The following is a 19,531-nucleotide window of genomic DNA, read 5'->3' as shown; positions in this document are numbered from 1 at the left end:
GGTATGTTTGTGAGCAATTCTCGCTGAAACCATCCACTTTTTGTTCGAGGTAGAAAAAGCTCTCGTTTTGAACATAGAAATATCGTTCTACAGTACGTTGAATCGATGAACTCCTCGTTAACTAAGGGATCGAACAGTTTAAGGTGATTCCTTGAAGAGTCCACAAATGGCTGATAAGCCCTATCACTTCAAGTTTTCTAGTGCACAAATCTCGAACACTGCTGTGACATCGCTCATGAAATTGAAACTCCGTGTGTGTTGCATTAAGAAAATTATATATAACAATAGAATAACTAAATCAATATAGGGGAAATGGATGTAATGTCGGCCTAAATGCCCCTAATTTGGGCCCATACTAAACGCAATCGACTAAATTTTCAACAGCGACCAAAACTATCCATAAGTATCGTCCCAATGCCGCGTTCATCTAGATAAAATTGATAAATAGCAGGTTTTTAGCAATGGGCCCAATCTTAGATCCATAGGCCAACATGAGAGCCATTTCCCCTGTATCAATAAATTCTTGCAAAACTGATGCCCTGACTTTTATTTGGTACATTTAGGCTGCGTTTCATTTCGTGAATTTTCACATACATTTGACAGATGGAAAATTTTCAAATAAACCTGCTATTGTACCAGTCTTATTTCTGATAAACCAGGATTAAATTTTGACAAACACCTTCTCGAAAATCAGACGATCTACAACAGCCCCTCATTATTAATTTTTGAATTGTCAATTTTAAGATAAAATTTATCAAATGGAACACAGCCTTAGAAATGTGACGGCCATATTGAATTTAACTGCCATATTAGACTTTTCGTAGAAAATAGGTTTTCATATGCTTGCCATCAATTTAAACTCTAACTATGCTGATATTGTTTCTATAAGATACATATCAAACTATGATGGAGTACTTGGTTTCACGTAAGAAAATAGAGGAAATGAAAATGAATCATCACAAATGTATATATGAGGTCATAAAACCACTTCGTTCTATTTCTTGTTGTTCTCAGCTTTAAAATGGCCCCCTTAGTTTTTAAAGGGAGATTAGCTTAAATAAAACTTATTTCTTCGAAACAAAAACCAAGATAGCCGCTAAAAAATTCTAAACATGCCAATTGAACGTCCTGACGATTCCCTTTCGAATGGTTTGCTAACATTAGGATTTAAGCGAAGACATCATATATGGCAACTCTTCCATTTTCTCAAACGACCGGCATGAGACAGGCACAACGTGCCATCTGCCGCTCAAAAGGAAATGCTCCGAACGAATTGATATGTTGTCTTCAATATAAGGCAAGATTTTTTAGAGATATACTAATTTAAATCATCCAATCACAAAACTAATGGGCCAGTTTCAGCTAGCATTTCTCTGTCAAAAACCAGCATATAGGTCAAGCGCGAACACTACACGATTTGCGGGAGAGGGTGGATGCGAAGATAGAACGGAAAGCGAATTTTTAGATCGTTAAATATTAACTAGGAAGTGCGTACAGTGAATTTTATGTACGTTGGTTTCATTCGGACTACTAATTGTCGTGCCTTATTACGGATGTCACTACACGGTGATAAGGAAGTGATACTCAGAATAAGAGCCGTGATTGTCGTACAAATCAAATGGGAATTACTTCACCGTGACGACAAGGGACAAGTTTTCACCGTGAAGTGACATCCGTAATAAGCCCCGTCAAGTTTGATTATCCCACCTATTCGGTTATGTGCAGAGTTCTTTGATTAGGCTTTAGGGATTCTCATTTAAAATTTGAATGTTTCTTGCTACAGGTACACTCAAAATTGGAAATTTGCAGTGTTGAGAACATTTCGGTCCATTGGACTGAGGCAAAATGATGATGCTTATGAAATGTTGAGGGGGATGCCTCTATATATGTATGAAAGATGTTGTTTTGCTGTCGTGAGATGCGCTTGCAATAAATAGATATGCAGAAGATTGATGAAAGTTTTGTAGAATTACTGCAAAAAGATGAAGTACGATGTAAGTAGATAGATTATAAATTTAGATTATGATTGAGATTGAGATGTGTAGCTCTTGGCAGGCTATCTTCACCTGTGGAAAGAGAAGTAAAATATTCGTCGCAAAGGGCACCAGCAATGGTAAAATTTACAAAAATCAATGCATCCAAAAACGCCTGCTACATGCTCTTATGGATGGCGGAAGCAAAAGTTTCGGGCATTTTACCAAAAAACCCCCAAAAGTTGATCCAAATATTTTGAGCTAAATACATGTATAATAGACTGCCAATGAATGTATGGGAAAAATTTGACCATCAAATTTCGCTATCAATATACAAAATGTTTATTGCCTCGAAAAATGACCCTATGCAAAATTTGAGCTCAATCGGACATGATTTAGGGGTGGCGCAAACACGTCAAAGTTTGACTATTTTCACTCTCGAAAATCTCCCAAGGGGGGGGGGGGGTATATGAAATTTCGGAAATCAAAAAAAATTTTGATGCCAAATGTCTTAAAAATGCATGAAACGTCGAGATTTGGTGTTATCTCGGAATTTTTTTTTTCTTAAAAAATCGACTTTCTGGGACTTAGAATTTTTTTCATGAGTTCTATATGGAATATAGAAGATTGATGAGTCGGCTTCTAAAACTGTTCACAATTGTCTTCAACCTGCTTATATATCGAATTAAACCACCATTTAGGATCTAATACGAAATAATTCACTAAGGTGGTCCAATTATTCTTCATTAGGGTGGTGCAAAAATCAAAATAAGTATGTAAAAACTATTACTTTTTACCAAACGCATGTATCTGAAAATATCATCATGTTGCGTTTTGGAATTTTTAAGAATCCAAACTTCAAAACATTTGATGATATTACTTTTTAGTATCTGAGACCACATAAAATAGAAGCATAGACAGACATAAATCGTAGAATAATTCCGAAAATTGTACAGGACAACCGTTAGTGCTGTTTAGTTTACAGTACAATCTGACGAAAGTACAATGAATTTTTAACATAAATTCCTACCCTATAGAGGTGCCAAAAAAGTACCCACATAAAGCATATTGTTTATCTGGCTTCCTTTTGGGTATTAATTAAAAAACACACACTAACAGTGTTCTCCTACAGGCAAGCAACGGTCTCAAGTACTTATTTCTACGTAAACTTTTCTACCTTGGCTTGTTCTACCTATGCTTTAGTATAAAAAAGAATGCGATCTGAGAATGTATGATCAATCAGTAGTGCGTTTGAAAAAGACAACAAGACAAGTTAACAGTTTTTTAAAAATGGTTGACATTTGGCTAGTTGGAGAATATCTGCCGTCGTTCGGCCATTCTGTTAACTTGCCGACGTATAGTGAAGTTTTTCGTAAATATATGTTTCATTTGCGTGCTGAAAAAAAAAGTTGTAATCTTAGTGCCTTCCTAACAATGTGCGTCCAGCGATTCGGTCGTCACCCGACTAGCACCGATATATAACCAGGCAACACGAATTGCGGCTGGACTTCTGCCCTCAACACCAGCCGATACCGCCTGTATTGAAATCGGAGTGCTCCCTTTCCGATATTACATTGTGGAAACAATCTGTACCAGAGCCGTGGGCCTCGACGAAAAATTAAGCGGAGACGGAGAATTCTATCTCCTCACAGAAGGGAAACGAATCCTCCAAGAAATCGCTCACCAGGAGCTCCCCCCGGTGGCCCAGCTCCACTGGAACGGAGCCAGAGAGTGGGATTCTTCCCCCATCCGAGTAGACAAATCCATGGCCAAGCAGTTCCGAGCAGGAGACAACTCTACGGCAATGAGATCCTGCCTCACCGAATTATTACAAACACGGTACCACAACTATGAACTCCGTTTCACCGACGGCTTCAAGGCAGGAGGCAGGGTCGGCTTTGGAGTAACTGATGGACAGACCTCACACTTCTGGAGACTCCCCGATCAATGCTCGGTCTTCTCGGCCGAGACTGCAGCCCTCCATTACGCAGCTTCCCTACCATCCTCCTCCCCGCTTTGTGTACTAACCGACTCTGCTAGCGCCCTCGCGGCACTGGAATCCACCACTGCCCGCCATCCCTGGATTCAGGCCATACAAAACCACACCCCCCCTGGCACCACTTTCATGTGGATACCGGGACACTGCGGAATTGCCGGAAACACAGAAGCAAACCACCTCGCTGCCATTGGACGAAATGGCCGACTCGCCAACAATTCGGTCCCCAGACAGGACCTGAAAAATTGGATCAAGTCAACCCTCAGGACGGCATGGGACCACGAATGGTTCGCCAGGAGAGACCTCTTCATCCGGAAGACCAAAGGGGTAACCCTTCCCTGGACGGATGTCCCAAGGTTTAACGACCAGAGATTCCTGTCCCGGTTAAGAAGCGGCCACACCCGCATCACCCACAACATGGGGAGCAACAGTGGCAGAAACTTCCGCCAAAGATGCGACACCTGCAGAACAATAATGACGGTCGAGCACATTCTTATAAACTGCCCTTGTTTCCACGGACCACGAGAACTTTACGGAATCCCGGGCAACATCCGAGACGCCCTTCAGAACGACCCGGTAGCAGAGGCACAACTGATATGTTTCGCGAAGGAGGCCGGAATCTACAAGAGGGTTTAACCCATATACATTATGACAGTAGGCCCGGCATTCCCTGCCGGTAACGGGTGCCAGGTCTATCCTGGCAGCTGCTACCGGTGGGGCTCTGCTGGGGTCCTCAAAACAAAACAGAAAACACAAAAGATGACAGCAACATAGGACAGTAAGGCAAAATAAGTTCCCCTCTGGAACCGCAACCATCATTCAACTCCGCAAAATAAAAACTCTGTACCTTCTCTCCCTTTGGGATACCCCCTTCTGGGGTGTCCGGAGACGAACCAGCCCAGGGCTAAAAGTCTCCTTAATAAAGATATAAAAAAAAAAAAAAACTCCGCGGGGGCACAACAAGCAGAAGCGGTGTACAATGCAGTCGTCGAATGGGGGCTTGCGGACAGGTATGATCTTAAATCTTGTATGTTCACCTCAGAATTCTGACTATTTTATCGTTTGTTTTCAGAATTATGTTTACATCTTTTTAAAACTACTGCATCAAACACCGGTTGAAAAAAAGGTGCGTGTCAGTACCTAAACAATTTTTTTTAAGAGGCAGCTTATAGGCCTCCCTTGTAGACACCACATACATGAACTGCTACTTGGCAAAGCTTTTGAAATTCTGAAATTTGAAACGTCAAAGTCTCCAAATGTTGAGATTTTTAAGAAATTCCAATCAAAATGGCACATTTTGGAAAAAACTTCATACCACTCAGGTATGGATGATGATTTTTTTAAATAGCTATTTCGGAAATAGAAAGATTGGCGTTATTGGAGTTTTATGAAAAACAAATAAGAGAGTAACACCACCGTGGTGATTACCGAGAGGTTCTATAACTTGCCATTTTATATTTGGGTGGAAAAATCGATGAAAAATTACAAATAAGAGCTCCTGGTGCGTTCCACAATGCAAGGTGGATGGCAAATATCATTTATTCTTTGAAAATGTTTATTCTTCGGCATGAATTTGCTTTACCAGATAAAACTAAAAATCGACTAGCTCGATTTTGTGTGTTCATTGTAAAAATTTATTTGAAAAGTTGGTTTCTTTCTCCGTGTGCTGCGATGGCACCAACAACGATCTGAACCTGTTAAAAATATTGAAGGAATATGAAACTGTTGATGAAGACGTTGCGAAAGCAGTACATAAAGGATTGATTGATTGATTTAACTTTATTAGGGAGGCTTTCAGCCTGGGGCTGGTTCGCCTCCAAGTACATAAAGGAATTTTAACTCACTTGCAATATTTGGACAACATATCGGACTATGTCTGTTCGACGAAAATGTAGACCTCCCGGTTAAGAAAAAGTTCATCAAAGCCTTATTTCTATCAGGTGAATGCTTTAATTGATACATTTGCATTTAATTTTCTAATGATTTTTTTTTTACAGATACTCATAAAAACATTACAGCCAGATCCATTGTTGAATTCATCAAATGTTCCTCTTGTGTAAAACTCATGATTCCTAAAAAAAAACAGATTAACGCAATTCAAGATATTTTTACAATTGATTTTAGGAATTTCTGATGAAAAGTTGTGGTTTTTCATATATTTTTGAATTTTTGGACCACCCTAATGAAGAATAATTGGACCACCCTAGTGAATTATTTCGTATTAGATCCTAAATGGTGGTTTAATTCGATATATAAGCAGGTTGGAGACAATTGTGAACAGTTTTAGAAGCCGACGAAAAATTCTAAGTCCCAGAAAGTCGATTTTTTAAGAAATTTTTTTTTTTTTTTTTCGAGATAACACCAAATCTCGACGTTTCATGCATTTTTAAGACATTTGGCATCAACAAATTTTGCTGCTATTACTGACCACCACGCCGCCCGAAGCGAAAATGAGCTGATACCATACAGCAGCGCTGTTTTATATCTTTTCAGTGGTACTCTATTATGACGACTGGAGTTGGGAAGAACATTTAACAGTGATAAAATTATCACTTTTTATTTGTACATTGGACAATGTTTGACATTACCACTTTTTCAATAGCATCTCGTTAAAAATCATCAGTCCGAAGCATTGCTATAGATGCGTAGGAATATTTCTGATCGATCGGTAATAAAATTATTGAACTTGGTCTGCTCCTAGTCTGAGTTATTAACGTTCAAAATCTTTCATAATTTTGTTTCATGTTCCATTTTCGGTTTTCACAAAGTGTACCTCCAGTATAGAAATGAAAGACGTAGTCCGACGTCAAAAATTCGTAGGAAAGGTTCACGGTATTTCCTAATGTTTGGAGAAGAGGAGATCTTGGACGAATTGAAAGAACTTGGTGAAACATCACACCTGGACCCTACCTATCGACCCATGGACTCATGGACCAAGAACCAACGGCTATACTTCCCTTCCGAAGGTAGGTGTGATCAGAGATTTTTTGCTTCAGAAAATTCCGACTGCGATTGAACCACTACATCACCGCCGCCGCTGGAGAAATATTTTGGAACTTGAAAGCAGATGATGAAACTTCGTAGAGTGAAATTTTTCAAGAAGTCAAGATTGGGGAATGGTAGATGTTCATGGAACATTAGAGCCGTTCCATGCCAAAAAGCGAAAAAATAAACAAATTTTTGATTTTATTTCACAGAATTCCATGACATGTTTCATAATTGTTCTCTAGGGGCAGTGAGTCAAGTTTGTGCTGGAATTCGGCAATTTTGACTCGCGTCTATTTTTTCCAAATGGCGTATTTGATATTTTTAATAAATCATTGCACGAAAACGGCTTTGCGTTTTCTGAAAAAAAAATACACACTGAAAAAAATCGCATATTTTCATCCAAAAAATAAAAAGATACTGTTAAGAATTTCACTAGCAATAATAGTACAATTGCGGCGCCGGTGGTGTAGTGGTAAGCGTGATTACCTTTCACCCCAGCAGGCCTGGGTTCAATCCCAGTCGGCGCCGCCGGAATGTTCTGAGGCATAACATCTCTGATCACACCTTCCTTCGGAAGGGAAGTAAAGCCGTTGGTCCCCGGTTCATGAGTTGATGGGTCGATAGGTAGGGTCCAGGTGTGGGAGCTGCCTTCTTGGCGTCGGTAGCATTGGTGCTCAGCACGGAAAACAAGATCGACGGAAAACAAATCAAGGAAAAAATAATAACAGTACATTTTTAAGTTTTGTCAACTTATGTCTGTCCATTGTGTCCATTTCAGAAAAGATATAATTTTCGAAGGCTTTCAACCACAAATAACAGACGTAACACTCGCAAGTTGTTCACCGAACAAGCATTTACGGTCAATTTAAAAGTATCGTAGTTGGTAGTACCGCCACCTGTGGCGTGCATTTTTTTTTTTTTTTTTTTTTCCTCTGTTCGGGACATAACACCACTGCGACCAGTAATTTGATCTATTGTAGTATATCCCGTGTCCTTAGTTTAGTGCATGTCGTATTACTCCATCACTATTGAGAAATGATGAAGTATTCGGTTTTGATACAGTTGTCATTCTTGCCTTCATCGCAAGGAATCGATTCTAACTGAAAGGTTCCGCTATTTATACCCTTCGGAGTTGGAACACCCTCCAAAGGCGCGCCCCTTTGGCAGTCAAAATTGGATTCCTTAACAACAAAAACAAGCTATGACACCGATAATGACCATGCATCAGAACCCTAGTCTTAACCACTTCAAACTAGGGAACAACGATTAGAAGATTAGGAATCACATAGGTGAAGACTAACTAACTCATTTTTTCCTTGTTTCAAGATCATCCTCGGTCCAGGCAACCCGAGGACTTATCACTATCAACAAGGCATAAAAAGTAACAAGGACTAAGATGTGTTCCTTTGATTACTGAAAAATCCTGTTCCCCTAGTTTGAAGAAGTTGGGACTAGGAATCGGTGGTAGATCTTACATCCCGTAACGTACCACGAAAAGGTGATCTACCCACGTTACGGGGCAAATGGCGTGCATAGTCAATTCTCTTGCGTTTGATGTTTAAAAACTACCGCCATCTGCATTGACGTAGCTACTGGGGGTTCCAAGGGGGCTAGGCCCCCTCTATAATTATCTAGCCCCCCCCCCCTCCAGAACTTTTGGTGTATTTTTTTTATTCACCGGTATATTTTCAAACTTGTTGAGTTCGATGTTACTAATCTTTTTTAAAGTACATGGCATAATAAGACGTCTACAGGCTCTAAAAATTGGTAATGAGCCCAGGGATTTTTCTTTAACTTCTGGGAACTTCGTAAAACTTCAATGACTTCTAAGAAATTCAGAGAACATCGTAGAAATTGAGGTAACGTAGTAGAAATTCTGAGAACTTCATATATCTTCGGAAAAAATCGTTAAAGCATGGAACTTGGAAAATTTCTCAAGACCAGGGATGGAAAATCATTTACATTCATTTACCTCTAACTTTTTTCATCAACAGAATTCCGTAACATAGTGTTTGAAGCTTTTGCAGGTTTTAATATTATCTACATCTTTTGTAAACAATTCAAATCTGTATCTCTTATGCATGATGAATCAGAGCGATAAGAACCCACCATTGTTTTTCAGTAAATGTAAATTGCATTCACTGAAAAACAATAACATGTTCTGCCAGCTCTATTTCATCATGCAAAAGAGATTCAGATTTTAGTTATAAACAAAAGTTGAAGTTAACATCTATAGCTACAAAAGCTTTATACATCATTTAACAGTATTCTGTTCATGAAAAAAGTTAAAGGCAAATGAATGTAAATGATTTTCCATCCCTGCTCAAGACTGCGTAGAAGTGGAAAATTAATTTAAGTTTGAGGAGCACTATTGAAGTTAGGGGGACACTATTCTATTTCAGGGAGACTCAGTATTGATCGGGAACCTCTATATAATTGCAGGTCACTTTTTTGAAGCCCCATGGTCTTGGAATAGTTGTGGAAATTACGTACAAATTCAAGAAATTTCGTTTGTGGAACTTCGCGGAAAATTATCGAGATACGTAGAAGTACAGCAAACTTCGAGAAGTTTTTAGAATGTCGTAGCATTTTTAAGAAGCTACGTAAAACTTCATATAACTGTAAATAATTTTGTAAAAGTTCAGGGAATCTTGTAGAAGATCTAAAGATAGTGTAATAAACTTTAAGGTCCTCGCTTCAGTATAGGAAACTTCGTTGCATTTTGTCAGAGATATTAATTCGAAAAAATCTATTGAGAACTTCGTAAACTTTCAAGGAACTTTCCAGATGTTTAAGAATATTTGTAGATGATAGGTACCTTTGCATAAGTGCAAAAGGAACTTTGTAGAAGTTGAGGAAATTTAGTAAAACTTAAGGGAGTTTTGTAGATGTTCACGAAACGTTTTATAAGTTACAGGATACTATTTCAGACATCCTTCCTAGACAGCAGGAAATATTCAAAAGATCTCCATAGACACACATATATTAGTAAAGTTCACTGGATATATTTCCAAGACTTCCAGTTGATCAAGTTCTTATGATCTCCAATTGTTTAAAAATGCAATGTTCTTTGAAGACTATAATTGTTCAGGAAAAACCTTAATCCGGGGTAAAATTGATCATAATGCGTTGCACTTTTAACATAACATGCTCGGTGATAGATATATAGAGAAACCTTGAAAATATATCATCATGAGACTCCAATGATTGCCTCGATGTGTTTTTCCTAACAAATTAAAAATTATTGCATAAATTTCAATTTTATAGAACTGACGCTACTTAACGTACAATATATATGCAATATCAACAGCCAAACAAACGATCATAGGACTGCAATGATTGATTTCATTACCATTCAAGTATCATATTTTACTAAACACTTAAATGAATCCGAATTATTTAATAAATTTCGGTAGAATGTTTCAAATATCAAAAAATCCAGGGTTTTTCGCAAAATTACCAGTGATTTTGATTAAATTGCCTACATTTTTTTGGCGTTTCTGCTGAAAACACTTTTCACACAAGAGTTAAAGCATCTGAATCGGAATCAGGGCATTTAATAAGAAAAAAATACTAGAAATGCACTGGGAAGCCATTTGAGGTCACATCCAATATTATAAGAAATCTTAATTGTATTGGAGCTACCATAGCTGCTGATTAAAAAACCATTAGTTTTTCAACTTAGTTTGTATTGTATTGCATAAATTTATTATGATCAATTTATCCCCGGATTACGATATTCAAAAAATTTCCAACTAATTGAATATGATGGAATCTTGAATGATGAATCTAGATTTTATGGACGTGTTTGTACATTCTCTATAGGGAAGACCCGTGCCTTGGTGTTTTAGTTTTTATTTAACCGTAGTTTAGCAGAATTAAAAAAATCGACAGGCCCCCCCCTATGCTCCCTCGAGATAATTTTTTCTAGCTACACCAATGGTCTTCTATTTACCGCACTGCCCACCACAGTGATTAGATATTATCTGAAATAAATATCTAATGGACACTTTAAAATTGACCAAAATCATTGAACATAAACTGTGAGAAAAAAATTCTGAATTATTTTTTCACGCAATATTTATATGATTTGTGCATAGGCAACGATTTTCCATACTAAAAAACATGTTTTCTGCATTAAAAACCATTAAAAATTATTTGTACAAAAGTGCATTCGAGACATTAACTCAGGAGAAAGCCAAAGATGGCAAAAAATGTCTGTCCTAGAAACTAATTTTGCACAGTGCAATTATGAATCAGTTTTCCTAACTAAAGGAAAGCACCAAACATTACTCACATTTTGAAAGCCACTGGCAGCACTCATCGCGACTCCGTCGGGAACCATAGCTAACCCACGAAGGTCCCGGAGAAAGCGCACCTGATCCTTTCTTCAGAAGCGGTTCGTTCTCACCACGATAATCCGGATCGTGGTTGGACTGGATCATTTTAACTCTTCTGCGTTCTGCACTCAATTCACATTCACTCTAAACACTTTGTACACCGATATACATCTCCTACAATTCCACTCACAATAAAAAGCAGCACTTTCTTCCGCAATTGCTTTTATATAGATATTACCTTCTACGTAGATTGTCGTCGTCGTCGTTGGATGAAGGTAATATGCACTGCTTAGCGAGATCACTGATAGCATGATAATTATTTTTAGAAGTTTCACTTGTTAAGAGTTACATTGTCAGTTGTAGGATTCATTTGCGACGAACTGGAACCATAGATCCGTAATCACTTTAACCGGGTTTTGCATCGCTTTCCAGTCGCTAGTTCAGAGAGTCATATTTCGCATCGAAGGAAAAGTACCACGGCCGACGCACTGTGTTTAAACTATTGCGTTGAACTGGACCAGGATGGAAGCGATCTTTTGTTCTCCTGCCTATAGAAAGGAGGACAGTAGCCCGATTAAAATTTTGGGGTGCTATTGAAAGTGCTGCCAGTGCTTGATAACGTTTCCATTCGGGTTCCAACGCATATTTACTAATCTGATAATCACTTCCGCCAAAGTTTTGTTTGTTATTTTGCACAGAATCCCAACGGTTATCACCACAGTGTTAAGTAGGTCTTAAATGTGTCATCCACCTCGTCACAGCGAGGGAAACGCCAACGTAATTGTTATTGTGAAGATCGACCTGTAACCTTCGGTGGTACATTTACATACACTTTGTCGGTTGATGATACACTTCTACAGCAGTAACATGCACGCATTGTTTACCTCACACTGATAATACAGTGACATCGACGAAGATGATGATGGGATGAAAGTGAGTTATCACCTTTCCTCACATTGGGACTACCTACCGTGTTTCAGAAGTAGCGGTTATTATTGTTGACTTGATGGATTAAAGATTTTCGGAATTAATTTTTGATCTTCAGGGTCGTCCTAAGATAAGGATATTCAAAATGGTCAGCCTTAAACTGTTCATTTTCTGTTCTTTTGAATTCCTCCTATTATAATCAACAAGCACTGCAACAAAGTCTAGTCGTAGTCGTAGAATCTCGAACAATTTCAAATCTCAGATCATTTTATTCCACACAGGAATTGAGATTCCCTGCTCTTGGGTAAAGTGAGGCTAAGGGCGCATTCTGCTAGATTGATCGAGGCAGATTTAACGTGTGAGTAAGTGATGACACTGGACATTGTTATGTGCAATTCACTTTAAAATGTGCTTTTCTTATTTCACCACATGTAGTTTTATTGAGCCTTGATAAAATGTGGTGCTTGCGAAGATCACTTGAAGATACGATATGGCGGAACATTCCCAAGTAACAAAATTAATTGTATGGTACACTTGAAGAAGTTTTCAAGACAAGTTCTATAAAACTGAACATAAAACTAATTATTTTACAAAGCTACTCTAAAACAGCCATAAAACCTTCATAAAACGAAGGAGGCCCATACTGAAACAGGTTCTCAAGACTAGTTTTTAAGTTTCGCTTAAAACCTGACAATCCTATCGAAACATGCTTATAATGGCATTCAAGACCTCTTTATAACTCTGATAAAACTACGACAAGTTGCCATAGTTTTGTGTTTTTCTCCTCAAGAGTGCTTCCAGTACCTGATAAGTCTGTTTCACAGGTTCCAGTTTTTGCAACTAAGTCTGTTTCACAGGTTCCAGATAGACATCTTGTTTCTGGATGGAAGAATCTGTTCGAGTTATAAATTTTTCGATTATATGGTGTTCCTTTACTGCCGGTAATCGCAAGTCAGTCCAATCTGCATTTTTATCAATTTTGAGTTAGCATCATTATTCAGTTTATCTTTCTATGTTTTTTTGAGATGCGCTATTGAAAAAAGGTGGTTTGTCCATGTAAAATGAAAAACAATACTAAGCCAAATTGTCCCACAGTGAAAAGTAACCGCAAGTCAGTCCCATTAGAAAAAACATATGTTAGAAATGTGAGACAACACATCGCATCATGAGATTTGTCTCAAGACAGATTTTTTCCACTTTTCCTAGGGTATCTGGAACATGTCCGGATATGGACAATATAAGGCCTGTACTCGAAAAAAATGCACCAGACAAAAGTTTTCGCCAAAAATTTATTTTAAGTCAGATTTTCTTGAAACTTTCAGGAAATGAACTAATACATATGGATAATGTTGCAGCACAATTACTTTATTCAATTTCCTTACCATCGCTGAAAGTCCGCATCTTTCCCTTAAGACCCCTCATTACATTTTGTGCAATGGTGGAGCCGACCTTTTTGGTCACTTTCATCCATTCTTTCTTCAACTCCAGCTCGTTCTTAAACACCTTGGACGATTTTCGAACTTTGGCCTTCATTATGGCCCAAAATCTTTCCACCGGACGAATCTCTGGTGAATTTGGGAGGTTGGCGGTTTTTGATACAAAAACAACGTTATTGTCTCTGTACCAATCCAACGTCGATCGCGCGTAATGGCATGATGCCAGGTCCGACCAAAATAATGTCTCGTCTCCGTGGGACCGCAGGAAGGGCAACAGACGCTTCTGGAGGCACTCGGTGCTGTAAATTTCGCTGTTGATGGTACCCATTGTGATGTACGGTTTACTCAGTTTACCGCATTGGCATATGGCCTGCCAGAGCAAGTATTTTTTTGGCGAATTTGTCCACTTTCTTCTTCCTTATGTCTTCCGGAACATCAAACCGTGATTTGGCAACGTAGAACTCCAGCCCCGGTATCTGCTTTGCGTCTGCCTTGATGTATAACCATGATCCATAACCACACACATCGGTTTCGTTAACCACTCTCGATACTGCTTCCTTGCGCGGGATTTGGCCGCCGTGTTTTGTTGATCACGCCGGTTCGGTGCCTTCCGGACCTTGAATACACGAAGCCCAGCTCGTTTCATGGTTTGCTGAACGAACCAGGCGGAACACTTTGCCTTCAGAGCCGCGTCGCGAACCGAAAGGTTCGGATTACGCTTGAAATAACCAACACCTTCCGGGCCTTCACAGGGTCAGCTGTCTTCGATTTTCTTCCACTTCCAGCCCGCTGCTCGGTCGTTTGAGACTCCTTAAACGATTTTACCACCCGAGACACAGTTGTATGGGTGATTCCCAGTTGTCTTCCGATCCATCTCATGGTCGCAGTCGGATTTTCCATGACGGCGCGCAAAATTCTCCGGCGATTGCCTTCTTATTTCGATGACATCTCAATAGCCACTGAACCGATTGTTATGAAATTTTGCACATGTAAACAATTCACTCCAAACGGATAAAAATGGTGCATTTTTTCGAGTACAAGCCTTAGTTCTTACGATTCTCAGTTTGACAGTTTCTTATGTGATTTGATGTGTCGCTTGATGAATTTTGATTAAAAAAAGAATTAACCACCTCCCCGGGGATACACGTATGTCCGGGTGTGGCCAACATGGTGTTGGTCACTCATAATTAATCTTATTGATCTTATTTTTGTATTCTCATGTGCATTGATTTATCGCATGGTGGGTTTGACACGTTTACGAAAAGCTTTGGTCTGATGAAGACCCATACTCACCAGAATATGTTCCGGCCATTGCTCTGGAACCAGCGGAACAAATCCAGAAACTTTCAATGACGTTCTATGGGGACATGGTATCTTTCTACTTTTCAATATTGTGCTAAACTATTGCAGCATCGTCATGGAATTGTGACTGACTTGCGGTCTTATTTGTGTTAAATGTAATCGCAAGTCAGTCCCACTCAGTATTTGCCATTTCATAAAAATTTCACGATATTTTTCCAATATTTTTTGGTAAACATAGATGCATTGTACGCTTATTTTTAAATTTATCACTCCAAAATAAGTGTCAAATCAGAAAACTTGTTAAATCTTTGAACGCCGTTTTCTCATTTCCAGTTTTTTACAGATGGGACTGACTTGCGATTATGGTAAATTCCCTATAGCAATATGAATAAAAATGTAAGTTGCAGTAGGCTAGAAAAAGCTCGTCATCGAGTTTGTCATTTGACAGCTGTTTATTTATGGTCGACCAACACTCCACATATTCTCCGTTTTTTGTTTGTTGTCCTTATTGATTTTTTTTCTCCTTGATTTGTTTTCCGTCGATCTTGTTTTCCGTGCTGAGCACCAATGCTACCGACGCCAGAACATCCCGGCGGCGTTGACTGGGATTGAACCCAGGCCTGCTGGGGTGCGAGGTAATCATAATAATGACCTTATTGATGTCGCGTAAGTAAATTGCATTTATGTGTATTATTCGATGACTTTTTAAAAGATTGAGCCATTTTCAGGATGCCATTCAAAATTATTCAAACGATCGAAGCCGGGAAATTAGCCTTAGTGCTGTACCTAGTGGCTGGGAAGCCAATATGATCTTGCGGTGGCCGAAAAATCACCTGGTAGGAAAATTGTCCCAGATCGAAACATCCACTGCAGATGATAAATGGGAAAAGATGAACTGTGACAGGAAAAGGGAATTTAAGACACGTAAGGAAGCTGATGATGAACTTGATCGGATGGAAACACTACATGATACCGAAGTGGAAGATATTCCGGTGGCACCTCCAAAGAAGCGTGTGCGTCGTGAGCCCTCAAGGAAAGTATTTGCAGCGAAAGACTTTAACAACTTCTTGGACACTCAAGAATGTAGAGTCCACTCGAATAATAAAGTAACGTTTGCTGCGTGAGATTAAGTTGTGGATAATATTGAGATTCTGAAAAAGTGTCACGGACTGGGAATGGACTCTACAAAGAAGAATTTGAAGCGGAAAGCAATCCTGTCAACAATGCATGTGTGAGTATTTCAATCTAGTAGTTTCTTTTATTGAGAATTGAGAAACATTCGTAATTTCAATCGTAGATTACAGCTCCTGTGAATGATCAACAACTGCTCTATATCAAGGACAACATTCACACGGAGGGAATAGCAGAACAAGATGAATCATCCCAAATCTTCTTGTTAACTGGTTACGATGGAATTAACAATGGAAACTTGGCAACTGTACTGGTAAATAAACGTACTTTTCTGGAAAATCAGTCCAAAATCATGCAAGCCCTAGCGAAGATTCAAACCGGACAGGAATACGCTATGACTCATTGCCATTACAGTGCGTCCCAAAATGATGCTATTTTGGCTAAACGTCATGTTCAGCATGTATTGTCTCCAGCCGATTCGGTGGACGAACTGGAAGCTTTGGGAAGGTCTTTGGAAGATGAAACACGGATGCAGCAATTTTCAAATGGAATGAGTTACATATGCGGCGTCACTGGCATAGCTCAAGGAACGGATGGTTGTTACAAATTATTTGATTACTTTTTCACCCGAAAGTTCCTCACTCAATGCTCATGGACAGGAATGATGCAACAGGCTGATGGAAATTCACAGCAAGAGCCGTCAACCTGTGGAGATGCTACGGCAAAGTTACCATTGAAATTCTTCAAAAACACACGTGCGTGTTTCTGAATTTGATTGTACAAGCTGACAAGCATCTTTCGGAGCTTGATTGCGACAAATTCTTCAAAACGATCCTTAAGAACAGTAAGCAGCGACTTTCTTCAAAGTTCCTGACGTCGCAGTATATGAACAGGCCTACAAAAATGAAGTACAACAAATCCGGGGCTGGTTCTGGACCAACGCATGCGTCTGAGATTAATCAGTCAAACAATATTCCTAATGCGAATACCACAGAGTCACATGAACCACATTTAGTGGACTACCCGAAACTAAGATATTCCCATTTTGTTGAGAAGCGTGATCGAAACAAACTACCTGATTATTTTTAGTAAGAAACCACTTATTGGCCGCATTGTTATCTAATGAATATGTTTCGAATTCAACTTTAGCAAACTTATCATCAGACTCAGGAGTACGAATTCGTTTTTTCAACGTAGGAGTTGCATGGTTTGCAATATTCTTCAAGCTGATTTAGTTCGCTTATTCGCTTTGCCGCCTGAGCTAGGGTTTTATATCCACTTAGAATTTTTAATCTAATATAGTTTACTCTCGAAAGGGTACGCACTAAAACTTGGCAGGATACAGAAACGATTTACATCTTCTATAAGATGACTGAGATTATGAACGTTACTTGTGATGTAATCTTCCCCAATGTAATGTTGAAGCAACGATTCTGCTAGGTCAATAAGATGAGAATGAGAATCAGTTGAGCAAATAGTTATGGCACAAAAAAAACCAAAACAATGTTCGTATACGTCTTCGGGTAAAAAAGGTTTCAAAACTACTATGTTTAGAGATGAACTAGCCTAAGGCTAAAAATCTCTTTAATAATGAATTAAAAAAAAAAAAAAAAATCAAAACTTCTATACCTATATAATACAAATATGTACGAAACTCTGTACCCTTCCAATGATTTAAACAGTCGAGGGCTCTCATGCTGCTATGTATCTCAGATGGTAGCTTTAGTTGCCGTTTTCGGTTCTAGTGGTTTCATGGTTCCAAAAAACATTGTTTTGTGGCGGGTGAGTGGAAGCAGCCCTGCTCTTCGAAACTAATCAAGAGAAGGCTTCTTCATTTTTTAAATGAATAATTTGGGAAGGAAAGTTAATCTTGCTGAGATTCTATATTAACATCTCGGTTCAATGGATCCTTTAGTAGGTAGTATTTTAGTAGTACTGAGTTGTTTTTTATTCTATTTCATCAAGTGCATTATAAACTTTTTGCAGCTGTCGGGACTAAACGCGACCTACAGAGCTTTAGTAATGCGCAATTAGATAGGGGAATTTACGTATTCTCGGCAACCTAAGCAGCGGCCTTCTTTCTATAGCCTTTTTCTCTAAGGAACGCACACATATGCAGTATTGGTTTGTTTACAATCTTTTGCTGCCAGCTGCTCTAACAATTTCAGTCGAAAGAATTGTCAAAAACTGTTTTGAAACGATTTTACAAAGCTCCAATCTTCTCTAGTGAGAGCGAGTATTGTCGGCAACATCTTTTTCTTCGGCAACCGTTCCATTTGAACTGCATGTAAATCTGCTGTTCTATTATCGGCAACTCGAAATCAGCTACAATTTGTATTGCGTGTGTTTCATTTCATGAAAACCTTGCTGGATTGCTTTTTCTCAGTGGTAAAAATATAGTCAAATTGAAGCTGAAAGCATAAAGAATGGTTTGCATGCATTCAGCGAAGTGTTTTCGTAAGAAAATCAAGTGAAAATAGTGTTTCAATTTGAGTTGCCGAAAATAGTCTGGCATGCCGAAGCCGTCATTTCCCCTAGAGCTTACCAAACGCGTTCTGGGCTTATGAAGTTTTTGAAATTTAGTCGGTACGGACGCGAAATCTTAGGATCTCCATAGTAGTAGAATATTTATGTTGATGGCACTCTGCTAATTAGCTGTTTTTTTTTTGTTTCGCGCGGCGTTCGGAACTCGCTCGATTTACGGAATTCACTTAGTTTAGATATTATATACTTAAACAGATTTACTGATTCAATCGTGTATTGATATTATCTTACAGCAGACGCTCCGGACAGCAATCTACATTTGCCAGGAACACTGACTGGGTATATCCTATTTTTATGAATATCGGCGGGAAATTCTGTGAGGGGTGAGCTATTTTGTGTGCAGAATGTGTAAAAAGGAGGGACTTCAAATATTAAAGGGTGATACGGTCAAAATTTGGTCAAGGGAAAACGCGTGTAAATCGGTGAAATCGTTTATTTAAAAAATCAAATTAAATTTCTTTTTCAAGTTCAATTAGTATAAAATTCAGGAAAAATATTCAGTTAGGCTTCCGCTTTTCCAAATCCGAATTGCCGGGCCTTACGCTTGACCCCTGTCATCAGATTTTGTACAGCCACCTTGTCCACTTTCTTCGCCGCAGAAAGCCAGTTTGCCTTGAACTGCTGCTCGCCCTTAGCAGTTTTTTTGGTCTTCTTTAGGTTCCGCTTGACAATAGCCCAGTATTTCTCAATTGGGCGGAGCTCTGGCGTGTTGGGAGGGTTCTTGTCCTTGGGAACCACCTGCACGTTGTTGGCGGCGTACCACTCCATGGCCTTTTTACCGTAATGGCAAGATGCCAAATCCGGCCAAAACAGTACGGAACAACCGTGTTTCTTCAGGAAAGGCAGCAGACGTTTATTCAAACACTCTTTCACGTAAATTTCTTGGTTGACAGT

At 39.0% G+C, this 19,531-nt stretch overlaps 1 protein-coding gene and 1 pseudogene across 1 annotated transcript in view; one reads left to right on the top strand and one right to left on the bottom strand.

Moving 5' to 3' along the window:
* Nucleotides 1-11,827, bottom strand: part of dmGlut (Dietary and metabolic glutamate transporter) — a 73,129-nt gene extending 61,302 nt beyond the window's left edge. Inside the window, exon 1 of the mRNA XM_065225225.1 lies at nucleotides 11,255-11,827. Coding sequence (XP_065081297.1) covers nucleotides 11,255-11,402 — 148 coding nt within the window. The 5' untranslated portion in view covers nucleotides 11,403-11,827. The remainder of the gene's footprint in view (nucleotides 1-11,254) is intronic.
* A 4,025-nt stretch (nucleotides 11,828-15,852) lies between these two features.
* Nucleotides 15,853-17,108, top strand: LOC135703791 (uncharacterized; annotated as a pseudogene).
* Nucleotides 17,109-19,531: the final 2,423 nt, after the last annotated feature.

This window comes from Ochlerotatus camptorhynchus, unplaced genomic scaffold (assembly GCF_037179485.1).
Source record: "Ochlerotatus camptorhynchus isolate MF236.1 unplaced genomic scaffold, CSIRO-AGI_Acam_v1.1 ptg000222l, whole genome shotgun sequence".
Lineage (NCBI taxonomy): Eukaryota > Metazoa > Arthropoda > Insecta > Diptera > Culicidae > Ochlerotatus > Ochlerotatus camptorhynchus.
Note: the sequence above shows the minus strand (reverse complement) of the source record. Positions and strands in the feature narration are given on the sequence as shown.